The following is a 13003-nucleotide window of genomic DNA, read 5'->3' as shown; positions in this document are numbered from 1 at the left end:
TGATCTTGAAAAGAAATTTTGTTACTACCAGTTTATGTTTTGTTGTTGTTTGTATGTAATTGTCATTTATTTGCACACAGTTTTCCAATTTCTTTTTTATTTGTCATATTAGGACCTGAGTTCCTAGAGAGAATGAGTGATTCTTGTTTAATATGCCTTTATTGTCCCAGCATTTTGCTATTTTATGTAGATATTATGATGGTAGTTCTTAGGAAATGGAGGTGCCTAATGATCCCAACATGAGACATGGATCATCTAAAAAGTAAACAAAAAAATTTTGTTTAGCCAGAATATAATTGACAAACAATATTTTACGCTCTAGAATCAAATATATAGTTTTTTTGTGTTAATGTATTAAATGTAGGCTGAATGTGTGAAACTGGATATTTAAGAATTTGTTTTCTTTTTAAGATCTGTGCTATTAAGTACATTTCTTGTAAGTGGTGTTAAAAATAGAATTAAGTTATTTTAGAGAGGGAAGCTGATATTTAAGGAGAGACTATTATCAGCTTACACTGGAAGGGAGAAGCTCGTATTTAGAGATAATAGCTGTTGGGGCAGATACAGGTGTTTTTTCCCTTTTCTTTCATATATATGTATGCGTGCATGCATGTACACATACATACAAAGAAGGATAGCTATGGACCATTAATGCAATTTTTGTGAGGCCAAGATGGCAGAACCTCTCCCCTTTCCCTCCTCCACAGACATACACCTGCTTTTTCCTACAGCATTGTCTGACTTAATTTTCTTGAAACCAATCTATCCTGTTTAACCTTAGGCTATTGCAGCAAAGGTTGGCATGGACAGTACGACAGTGAATTACTTTGCCTTATTTGAAGTGATCAGTCACTCCTTTGGTAAGTACCAGTGGCTGATACTAAGTTTTGTTTTCTAATACTATGAGAAAGAAGCATTTACCTAGAGAAGAGCTTGAAGACAAGGGGAGATCCCACTCATTAGAACTGTCTCTAACAATCAGACCAAGCATATCCCATTAAACTCAGGTCATAAGCATGTCTGATCACTGTTGATTCTTTTTCCTCTTTTGTAAGTATAGGTTATAACTAGCAATGAATCGGAAGATGCTTTCATGAGGTTCTTTTAAATCTGAGGTTCAAAATTCATATATTCTAATAAAACAGGCTTAAAAATGGGATGTTCTATTTAGCCACATGTTGTTTTAGTGTACTTTATAGGATTTTTGTAAAGATTCTTAAGCGTAGCTTTCTGTTTTCAGAAGTTAGGAAGATATGTGTTGGTTAAAAGCCTTGTTTTAATGCATACATTTAAGTTTCTGTGTGAATAAATTTCCTCTTCCAAGGAAATTTTATTGTGTGGTGACAGGAAATTTATATTTTATTTTATAAAGGCTAGGGATGGTGGTCACATTGGTTGCATTGAGACTACAAAGGGGAGAGAGTCTGAGGGCTCTCTCTGAATGACATAGATTTCCTACAGTTTATGGGTCTCTTCCATATCATATATATTTATACAGGGCTAAGGCCAAAATTGATATAGATAATATTGGTTGATTAGACCTTCCTTATCCCAGAAAGGGGGAGAGTTTGGTAGATTTAGGTTGCCTTGCTATCTCAGGTCCAGGTAGAATAACTTTGATTCCCCTAAAGCAGCCATCTCCCTAATATTTTTTTTCTTCCCAACTCACAGCAGTGTAACTAGACAGATGTAAATTATGTTACAAAGGATTACTAAGGTACCAGGACATCTGGATTCTAACCTTATTTTTTTTCTAAGCTTTAGTTTCACTTTCTATAAAATGGAAAATATTAAATCTGTCTTTTGTAGTGTTATAAAGCCAAGTAAACATTGAGAGAGGAAGTAATCTCAGCAGTTTGGGAGGCCGAGGCAGGAGGATTGCTTGAGCCCAAGAGTTTGAGACCAGCCTAGGCAACATAGTGAGACTGCCATCTCTAAAAAAATTTTAAAAATTAGCCAAGCATGGTGACACATGCAGGTGGTCCAAGCTAGGAGGCTGAGGTAGGAGGATCAGTTGAGCCTAGGAGGTTAAGGCTACAATGAGCTATGATTGTGCTACAACACTCTAGCCTGGGCAACAAGTGAGACCCTGTCTCAAAAAAAAAAAAAAAAAAAAAAGGAAAAGAAAACTCAGGCTCTCAGCCTTTCCACAAAAAGGCAATTTAGAAATTAAAAGTGGTAGTTTTTTTATCCTGCTTGAGTGGCTGTTAGAAAGAGGAAGTAACATTACTCAGAAGACATTTTTCAGTTTGAGGAATGCTGTAGGATTTTTGGAGGTGGGCTGGAAAAAACCTTTTGGCCTTAACAATAAAAGCAGTTCATTGAGAATTGCCACATGAGAGACTCTGAATGTACCGTAGCTGGGTAAGAGGAGAGGCTTGCTTTAAAGATGTTTAGTGGACATGAGCTGTAACTAGCTAATGGATTAGATATTTTAACTAAATTTGGAGTTGGTGCTGTTTGCAGAGTTGTCATGTTAACTGATCTGTGTCTTAGTCCATTTTGTGTTGCTATAAAGGAATACCTGAGGCTGGGTAATTTATAAAGAAAAAAGGTCTATTTGTTTCATGATTCTGCTGGTTTTCAGCTGATGTCTACCAAACATCTTTAAGACTGGGTTCAAAATTGGGCATCTGGTAAGGTCCTCAGGCTGTTTTCTTCCACTTATGGTGTGTGTAGAGATCACATTAGGCCCCACCTCTAACACTGGGGATCAAATTTCAACATGAACTTTGCGGGGTGACAAATATCCAAACCACAGCACTTGTCATTCAAGTGATAGGTTTCAGTTAGCTTGAGACTTGACTGGCCATGGTCATAGCTAGAAAGGATATTTGGCTGGACAGATAAGGCTGTTTTGTGCTCCCAGGGCAGAACTCCTTGGTGGATTTGAGATGATGTTCTGGTTAATGATAACATACCATTCTTGATCTGCCTTACATAGTTTATACTAGGGAAGTTTCTTATATCTTTTCACTCCAGCTTTCTGTGTTTTGTCTTTCCTTTAGTACGTAAATTGGCACCTAATGAGTTTCCTCACAAACTCTACATTCAGAATTATACATCAGCTGTGCCAGGCACCTGCTTGACCATTCGAAAGTGGCTTTTTACAACAGAAGAAGAAATTCTCTTAAATGACAATGACCTTGCTGTTACCTACTTCTTTCATCAGGTAGGTGAATTGATCTTCTTGAAAGGCACAATTTCTTTTTATGTTTGAATATAGTTGGTACTTTGCCAATTCCCTGTGAATCCTTAGACAGGCTGCTTTGCTCCTGGGTCTGAATTACATTTGTAAAATGTTCTATCCCATTTCACGAAAGATAAATAATAGATAAGTTTTAGAAGTAAAGATATCCTGGAGTTTAAAAATACATATTTTTAAAATATGTATTCTAATATTTTTAAACAATAGAAAATGAGCATTGTGGCTGCGTACCTGTTCAAAAATTTTCCACCAATATTATACATACATAGAGTTTAAAGCATCAAATAGTTCTACACAGTTTATTGTGAAAAACAGTAGTTGCCCCTACTTATTTCCATCTCCCCCCATAGGCAACCACCTTCACCTCTTTTAGCTCTGTTTTTTATTGGTTTGTTTGTTTGGTTTTTTTTTTTTGGTATTTACTTCTATGTCTCCATTATAACTTGGTTATATTGCTCCTACTTAATTTTTCAGATTCCAGCAGCATCTCTTCATTTCCCACTATTGAAGATGAGACACCAGCTGTCTTTCCTTCTCCATTCCTACCATATACCCATACCTTTTTCATCTCTCCCATCCCCTTAATATAGTCAAATTATAATATTTGTAAGGTCAATATGCAGTGTTTACAATATTATGACTGTAAATAGTGAAATTTACAACAGAGCCATATAATAAACACTGTCTTTACTTTTCACTTTCTTTACATTTTATTTTTCCCCAGCTAATTATTGCCCTCCTTTTTCATTTGCTTAATTTTCTGTGTACTTACAATTAATTTAGCTCCATACTCTTCACCAGTTGTCTAAATTTCCTCTAAAGACATTCAGTTCAGACCCATCAGGCAGTTCATGATTTCCACTTTCTGAAGAAATCTCTTGTGGAGCCTCTTCCTCTATCCCCGTGTGAAGTGGCAGCTCTCTACTGTGGTGCACAGCTTGCCTTCTGGGATTGCCCTTCACTACCACCATCTCCTGTTTCCAGTGTGAGAGTACATTGTTTGTTTTGTTTTGCTTTACTCCCATATTTTTGTAGGATACATTTTCAGAGCTGTTCCTCTTTTTATATATGTAATTTTTTATTTTTAATTTTTGTGGGTACATAGTAGGTGTATATGTTTTGGGGTACATGAGATGTTTTGATACAGGCATATGGTGTGTAATAATCACATCACGGAAAATGAGATATCCATCCCCTCAAACATTTATCTTTTGTGTTACAAACAATCCAGTTATACTCTTTTAGTAATTTAAAAATGTACAATTAAATTATTATTGACTATAGTCACCCTATTGTGCTATCAAATACCAGACCTTATTCATTAATTCTACCTATTTTTTTTGTACCCATTAACCATCCCTGACTCTTCCCCAATTCCCCACTACCCTTCCCAGAGTCTGGTAACCATCCTACTCTCTATCTCCATGGGTTCAATTGTTTTGATTTTTACAGTCCACAAATAATTGAGAACATGTGATGTTTGTCTTTCTGTGCCTGGCTTATTTCACTTAACATAGTGACCTCCACTTCCATCCATGTTGTTGCAAATGACTGACTCTCATTCTTTTTTTATGGCTGAATAGTACTCCATTGTGTGTAAGTACCACATTTTCTTTATCCATTCATCCATTGATGGATGCTTAAGTTGCTTCTAAATCTTGACTATTGTGAACTGTGCTGCAGCAAACATGGGAATGTGGATATCTCTTCAAAATACTGATTTTCTTTCTTTTGGGTATATACCCAGCAGTGGGATTGCTGGATCGTATGATGGTTCTATTTTTAGTTTTTTGAGGAACCTCCAAACTGCTCTCTGAGTGGTTGTACAAGTTACATTCTCACCAACAGTAAACAAGGGTTCCCTTTCCTCCATATCCTTGCCAGTATTTGTTATTGCCTCTCTTTTGGATATAAGCCATTTTAACTAGGGTGAGATGATATCTCATTGTAGTTTCTATGTGCATTTCTTTTTTTTTCCTGTTGAGTTGTTTGAGCTCCTTATATATTCTGATTATTAATCCCTTGTCAGATGAGTAGTTTGCAAATATTTTCTCCCATTCTGTGAGTTGCTTTTTCACTTTGTTGATTGTTTCCTTTGCTGTGCAGAAGCTTTTTAGCTTAATGTGATCCCATTTGTCCATTTTTGCTTTGGTTGACTGTGCTTGTGGGGTATTACTTAAGAAATCTTTGCCCAGACTGATGTCCTGGAGAGTTTCCCCGATTTTTTCTTGTAGTAGTTTCATAGCTAGAGGATTTAGATTTAATTATTGAATCTATTTTGATGTGACTTTTGTATATGGCAAGAGTTAGGGGGCTAGTTTCATTCTTTTGCACATGGATATCCAGTTTTCCCAGCACCATTTATTGAAGAGACTGTCTTTTCCTCAGTACATGTTCTTGGCACCTGTGTCGAAAATGAGTTAACTGTAGGTATGTGGATTTGTTTCTCAGTTCTTTATTGTGTTCCATCGGTCTGTGTGTCTGTTTTTATGCCAGTACCATGCTGTTTTTGTTACTATAGTTCTGTAGTATAATTTGAAGTCAGGTAATATGATTCCTCCAGTTTTGTTCTTTTTTTTTTTTTTTTTTTTCCAGAGACAGGGTCTCGCTTTGTCACCCAGACCAGAGTGCAGTGGCGTGATCACAACTCACTGCAGCCTTGACCTCCTGGGCACAGGCTATCCTCCTGCCTCAGCTTCCCCACTAGCTGGGGCTATAGGCCCATGCCACCATGCCCGACTGATTTTTTAAGTTTTTGTAGAGGTGGGGGGTCTTGCTGTGTTGCCCAGGCTGGCTTGATCTCCTAGGCTCAAGATCCTCCTGCCTTAGCCTCCTAAATTGCTGGGTTACAGATGTGTGCCACCACACCCCACCCAGTTTTCTTCTTTTTCTTAGGATGTCTTTTGCTATTCTGGGTCTTTGGTGGTTCCATATAAATTTTAGGATAGTTTTTTTTTTCTATTTTTGTGAAGATGTCATTGGTATTTTGATAGGGATTGCATTGAATGTGTGGATTGCTTTGGGTAGTGTGGACATTTTAACAATATTTATTCTTCCAATCCATGAACATGGAATACTTTTTCCATTTGTTGGTGTCCTCTCTTCACCTTTCTTTCATAGTGTTTTAATTTCTTTTTCAGATTGTTCACTGTTGGCATATAGAAATGCTGCTGATTTTTGTTGTTGATTTTGTATCCTGCAACTTTACTGAATTTATTTATCAGTTCTACTAGTTTTTCGGTGGAGTCTTTGGGTTTTTCCAAGTATAAGATCATATCATCTGCAAACAAGGATAATTTGACTTCTTCCTTTCCAATTTGGATGCCCTTTATAACTTTGTCTTGTCTGATTGCTCTAGCTGGGACTTCTAGTACTATGTTGAATAACAGTGGTGAAAGTGGGCATCCTTGTGTTCCAGATCTTAGAGGAAAGACTTTCAGTTTCTCCCCATTCAGGATGGTAGTAGCTGTGGATCTGTCATATATAGCTTTTATTATGTTGAGGTTCCTTCTATACCCAGTTTTTTGAGGGGTTTTTATTATGAAAGGATGTTGAATTTTATCAAATGCTTTTTCAGCATCGGTTGAAATGATCATATGGTTTTTGTCCTTTACTCTGTTGATATGCTGTGTCACATTGATTGGTGTTTGTGAACCATCCTTATATTCCCAAGGATATATCCTACTTGCTCGTGATGATTTTTAAAATGTATTGTTGAATTCATTTTGCTAATATCTTGTTGAGGATTTTTGTATTAATATTCATCAGGGATATTGGTCTGTAGTTTCCTTTTTTGATATGTCTTTGTCTGGTTTTGGTATCAAGGTGATACTGGCCTCATAGAATGAGTTTAGAAGTATTCCCTCCTCCTCTCTTTTTTTGAAATAGTTTGCCTAGAATTGGTATTAATTCTTCTTTAAATGTCTGATAGAATTTAGCAGTGAAACCACTGGGTTCTGGGCTTTCCTTTACTGGAGACTTTATTATGGCTTCGATCTTGTTGCTTGTTATTAGTATGTTCAGGTTTTGGATTTCTTCATGGTTCAATCTTTGTAGGTTGTATATGTCTAGGAATTTATCCATTTCTTTTAGATTTTATAATTTATTGGCATATAGTTAATCATAGTAGCCACAAATGATTCTTTGAATTTCTTCAGTGTTGTAATATCTCCTTTTTCATCTCTGATTTTATTTGGATCTTCTTTTTTTGTCTTAATCTGGCTAAAGGTTTGTCTGTTTAACTTTTCAAAAAAACCAACTTTTTGTTTCATTGCTCTTTTTTTGTATTTTTTTATTTCAATTTAATTTATTTCTGCTCTAATCTTTATTATCTCTTTTCTTCTACTAATTGGGTTTGGTTTGCTCTTGCTTTTCTATTTCTTTAAGATGCATCATTGTTTGAAATTTTTCGTCTTTTTTTTGATGTAGGCATTTATAACTATAAAATTCCTTCTTAGTACTGCTTTTGCTGTATCCTATAGGTTTTGGCATGTTATGTTTTCATGATCATTTATTTCAATAAATTTTTAAATTTCCTTCTCAATTTCTCCATTGACCCACTGGTCATTCAGGAGTATATTGTTTAATTTCCACGTACTTGAATAGTTTCCAAAATTCCTCATTTTTGATTTTTGGTTTTATTCCATTATAGTCAGATACTTGATATTATTGTAATATCACTATGGTCAGATACTCGATCATATTGATATTATTTGATATTAATAATACTTGATACTCCATTTTTTAAAAACGTTTTAAGACTTGTTTTGTGACCTAACATATGGTCTGCTCTTGAGAATGATCTGTGTGCTGAGGAAAAGAATGAGTGTTCTGCAGTCATTGGATGAAGTGTTCTGTAAATGTCTATTAGATTCATTTGGTCTATAATGCAGATTAAGTCCATTGTATCTTTGTTGATTTTCTGTCTGGAAGATCTGTCCAGTACTGAAAGTTGGGTGTTGAGGTCTCCAGCTATTACTGTATTAGAGTCTGTCTCTCTCTTTAGCTGTAATAATATTTGCTTTAGATATTAAAAATATGTCAGGGTGCTCCAGTTTTGGGTGCACATATATTTAAAATTGTTACATCCTCTTGCTGAACTGACCCCTTTATCATTATATAGTGACCTTCTTTGTCTTGTCCTATATTTTTGTCTTACAATCTATTTTGTCTGATATAAGTATAGCTACTTCTGTTCTGTTTTGGTTTCCATTGTCATGGAGTATCTTTTTCCATCCGTTTATTTTCCATCTGTGTGTGTCTTTGTAGGTGAAGTATGTTTCTTGTAGACAACAGATCAGTGGTTCTTGTTTTTTTTTTATTTATTCAGCCACTGTATGTCTGTTGATTGAAGAGTTTAGTCCATTTGCATTCAGTGTTCCTATTGATAAGTAAGGCCTTACTCTTGCCATTTTGTTACTTGTTTTATGGTCGTTTTGTGATCATCTTTTCCTTCTTTCCTTCCTTCCTGTCTTCCTTTTAGTGAAGGTGCTTTTCTGTGGTGATATGATTTAGTTTCTTACTTTTTATTTTTTGTGTATTTGTTGTATGTTTGTAGGTTTGCGGTTACCACAAGGCTTGCAAATACTCTCTTGTAATCTGTTATTTTAACCTGGTAACAGCACTGTTTGCATAAACAAACAAGCAAGCAAAAAGAAAACGAATAAAGGCTCCATGCCTTAAATATATCCCCACACTTTTTAACTTTTTGTTGTTACTATTTATATATACCTTATTGTACTATGTCTTGAAAAGTTGTTGTAGTTATTACTTTTGATTGGCTCATCATTTAGTCTTTCTACTTAAGATGAGTGGTTTACATACCATAGTTACAGTGTTATATTTTGTGTTTTTCTGTGTATTTAATATTACCAATGAGTTTTATACCTTCAGATGATTTCTTATTGCTCATTAACATAGTTTTCTTTCTGATTGAAGTACTCCTTTTCGCATTTCTTGTAGGACAGGTCTGGTGTTGATGAAATCCCTCAGTTATTGTTTATCTTGGAAAGTTTATTTCTCTTTCATGTTTGAAGGATAATTTAGCTGGATATACTGTTGTAGAGTAAAAATTTTTTTTCCTTCATCACTTTAAATATGTTATGCCACTCTCTTCTGGCCTGTAAGGTTTCCACTGAAAAGTCTGCTGCCAGATGTATTGGAGCTCCATTGTATATTGTTTCTCTTCTCTTGCTGCTTTTACAATCTTTTCTTTATCCTTGACCTTTGGGAGTTTGATGATTAAATGCCTTGAGGTAGTCTTCTTTGGGTTAAATCTGCTTGGTGTTCTATAACTTTTTGTGCTTGGATATTGATTTCTTTCTCTAGATTTGGGAAGTTCTCTGTTATTACCCCTTTGAATAAACTTTCTACCCCTATCTCTTTCTCTGCCTCCTCTTTAAGGCCAATAACTCTTAGATTTGCCCTTTTGAGGCTATTTTCTAGATCCTGTAGGCCTCCTTCATTGTTTTTTTTTAAATTATTTTTTCTTTTATCTCCTTCATGTATTATTATTATTATTATTATTATTATTATTATTATTATTTTTGAGACAGAGTTTCACTCTTGTTGCCCAGGCTGATGCAATGGTGCGATCTCGGCTTACTGCAACCGCTGCCTTCCAGGTTCAGGTGATTCTCCTGCCTCAGCCTCCTGAGTAGCTGGGATTATAGGTGCACGCCACCACACCCAGCTCATTTTGTATTTTTAGTAGAGATGGGGTTTTGCTATGTTCATCAGGCTGGTCTCGAACTCCTGACCTCAGATGATCCACCCGCCTCGGCCTCCCAAAGTGCTAGGATTATAGGCGTGAGCTACCACGCCCAGCCTCCTCCATGTATTTTCAAATAGCCAGTCTTTAAGCTCACTAATTCTTTCTCCTGCTTGATCAATTCTGCTGTTAAAAGATTCTGATGATGCATGCATTCTTCAGTATGCCAATTGCATTTTTCAGCTCTAGAATTTCTGCTTGATTCTTTTTAACTATTTCAATCTCTCTCTCTCTCTTTTTTTTTTTTTTTGAGACAGAGTCTGGCTCTGTCGCGCAGGCTGGAGTGCAGTCACACAATCTTGGCTTACTGCATCCTTGTTGAATTTATCTGACAGAATTCTGAATTCCTTCTCTGTGTTACCTAGATTTTCTTTGAGTTTCCTCAAAACAGCTATTTTGAATTCTGTTTGAAAGGTCACATAGCTCTTTTTCAACAGGATTGGTCCCTGGTGCCTTATTTAGTTCTTTTGGTGAGGACATGTTTTCCCGGATTGTCTTGATACTTGCAGATGTTTGTCTGTCTCTGGGCATTGAAGAGTTAGGTATTTATTGTAGTCTTTGCAGTCTGGCCTTGTTCATACCTGTCCTTCTTGGGAAGGCTTTCCAGATATTTGAAGGGACTTGGGTCTTGTGATCTAAGCTATATCTGCTTTAGGAAGGACCCCAAGCCCAATAATGCTGTGGTTCTTGCAGACTTTTAGAGGTACTGCCTTGTTGTCTTGGACAAGATCCAGAATTCTCTGGATTACCAGGCAGAGACTCGTATTCTCTTCTCTTACTTTTTCCCAAACAAATGTTGTCTTTTCTGTGCTGAGCTGTCTGGAGCTGGGGGTGAGGGTATGCAAGCACCCCGTAACCACTACCACTGGGACTTTGCTGGGTCAGACCTGAAGCCAGCACAGCACCGAGTCTTGCCTAAGGCCTGTAGCTACTCCCTGGCTACTGCCTATGTTTGCTGAAGGTTCTGGGCTTCTACAGTCAGTCAGCAGGTGGCAAAGCCAGCCAGTCCTGTGTCCTAAACTTCAAGGTGGTGAGTTCCCCCAAACCCTGGGAGGTTCCAGAGTGCCATCTGGGAGCCAGGGACTATAGTCAAAAACCTTAGAAGTCTACATGGTGTTCTACTGTTCTACAGCTGAGCGGGCATTCACACCACAAGTCACAGTCCTTCCCACTCTTCTCTTTTCTTTTCAAAGTCAGAGAAGCCTCACCCCATGGACACTGCCACCTCAGGCCCATGGGGAGTACTGCCAGACTCCTGACAATGTTCCCTTAAGACCCAAGGGCTCTTCAGTCAGCTTGTGGTGAATGCTGCCTGGCCTGGAACTCTCCCTTCAGGGTAGTGGGCTCCACTTTGGCCCAGGGCAAGTCCAGAAATGCCATCTAAGAACCAAGTCCTCTAAGAGCTTTGTGAGAAGAGGGTACATGGAAGACAACATTTAAAAATCTTGAATGCCTGGAAATGCCATTATTCTACCCTCACACTTGGTAAATGTCACATTTATGTATAGAACACTAGGTTGAAAATGATTTAACTTCAGGAATTTTAAAGAATTATGTTCCACCAACAGGTGTGATGGTTCATGCCTGTAGTCTCAGCACTTTGGGAGGCCATGGTGGGAGGATCACTTGAGCCCAGGAATTTGAGACCAGCCTGAGCAACATGGCGAGGCCTTGTCTCTACAAAAACTTTAAAATTTAGCAAGGCATGGTAGTGTGCACCTGAAGTCCTAACTGCTCAGGAGGCTGAGGTGGGAGGATCACTTGAGCTTAGGAGTTTGAGGCTGCATTGAGCCATGATAACACCATTGCACTCTAGCCAGGAAGACAGAGTGAGACCTTATCTTAAGAAAAAAAAAAGCCATCTTATATCTGTACCATTTTATGTGACCCTCTTTTTCTTTCCAGAAACTGAGGTCTTTTTGTCTCCATGGGTCTCAGATTTCACAATCGTGTGCCTTGCTGTGGATCTATTTTCATTTATTATGTTGGGCTTTCTGTGGGAAATTTGTATTTCTGATCTGGCAAATTTTCTTGAATTATTAAATTGACAATTTGTTCTCTCATTTTCTGTTCTCTCTTTTTGGCATTCCTATTATTTTGATGTGCAGTTTTTTGGTCGGCCCCGTCATCATCTTATCTTCTCTCATATTTTTAATTTCTTTGTCTTCTTGCTGTACTTCCTAAAAAACTTACTCAGGTTTCTCTTCTAGCCCTCTTAAGTTTTTTTTTTTTTACATATGCCAGTTTTTGTGTGTGAGTGTGTGGTTTTTTGTTTTTTTTTTTTGAGACGAAGTCTCTCTCTGTCACCCAGGCTGGAGTGCAGTGGTGCGATCTTGGTTCACTGCAACCTCTGCCTCCGGGTTCAAGCAATTCTTCTGCCTCAGCCTCCCAAGTATCTAGGATTACAGGCGCATGCTGCCACACCCAGCTAATTTTTTTTGTATTTTAGTAGAGATGGGGTTTCACCATGTTGCCTAGGCTGTACTTGAACTCCTGAGCTCAGGCAATCCACCTGCCTCAGCCTCCCAAAATGCTAGGATTACAGGTGTCAGCCACCATGCCTGGCCTATATTTTTAATTTCTAAAGGTTTTCTTTTGTTCTCTGAATATCCTTTTTTATATATAGTATTCTGTTCTTTTGTATGGTATTTTTTTCTTGGCTTTCTGAAGATATTAAAAATAATATACTTTTTTAGGCTGGGTGTGGTGGCTCACGCCTGTAATCCCAGCACTTTGGGAGACTGAGGCAGATCACCTGAGGTTAAGAGTTCGAGACCAGCCTGGCCAACATGGTGAAACCCCGTCTCTACTAAAAATATAAAAATTAGTCGGGTGTGGTGATGGGCACCTGTAATCCCAGCTACTCAGGAGGCTGAGGCAGAATTGCTTGAACCCGGGAGGCCGAGGCTGCAGTGAGTGAAGATCATGCCACTGTACTCCAGCCTGGGTGACAGAGTGAGACTCTGTCTCAAAAAAAAAAAAAAATTAATATACTTTTTTATTTTGAAGTTATCTTTTTCCTCCCG

General features: G+C 37.5%; 1 protein-coding gene across 6 annotated transcripts in view; it reads left to right on the top strand.

Moving 5' to 3' along the window:
* The window catches only part of SNX27 (sorting nexin 27), a 91144-nt gene that overhangs the window by 53361 nt on the left and 24780 nt on the right, over window positions 1-13003 (top strand). For all 6 annotated transcript variants that reach the window (XM_034935454.3, XM_063605294.1, XM_003817243.7 and 3 more), the window contains 2 exons: window positions 782-860; window positions 3009-3172. In XM_034935454.3, the coding sequence (XP_034791345.1) occupies window positions 782-860; window positions 3009-3172 (243 nt within the window). The remainder of the gene's footprint in view (window positions 1-781; window positions 861-3008; window positions 3173-13003) is intronic.

Source organism: Pan paniscus, chromosome 1, assembly GCF_029289425.2.
Source record: "Pan paniscus chromosome 1, NHGRI_mPanPan1-v2.0_pri, whole genome shotgun sequence".
NCBI classification, from domain to species: Eukaryota; Metazoa; Chordata; class Mammalia; order Primates; family Hominidae; genus Pan; species Pan paniscus.
The sequence above is the reverse complement of the archived record's forward strand: the minus strand, read 5'-3'. Positions and strand labels throughout refer to the sequence as shown.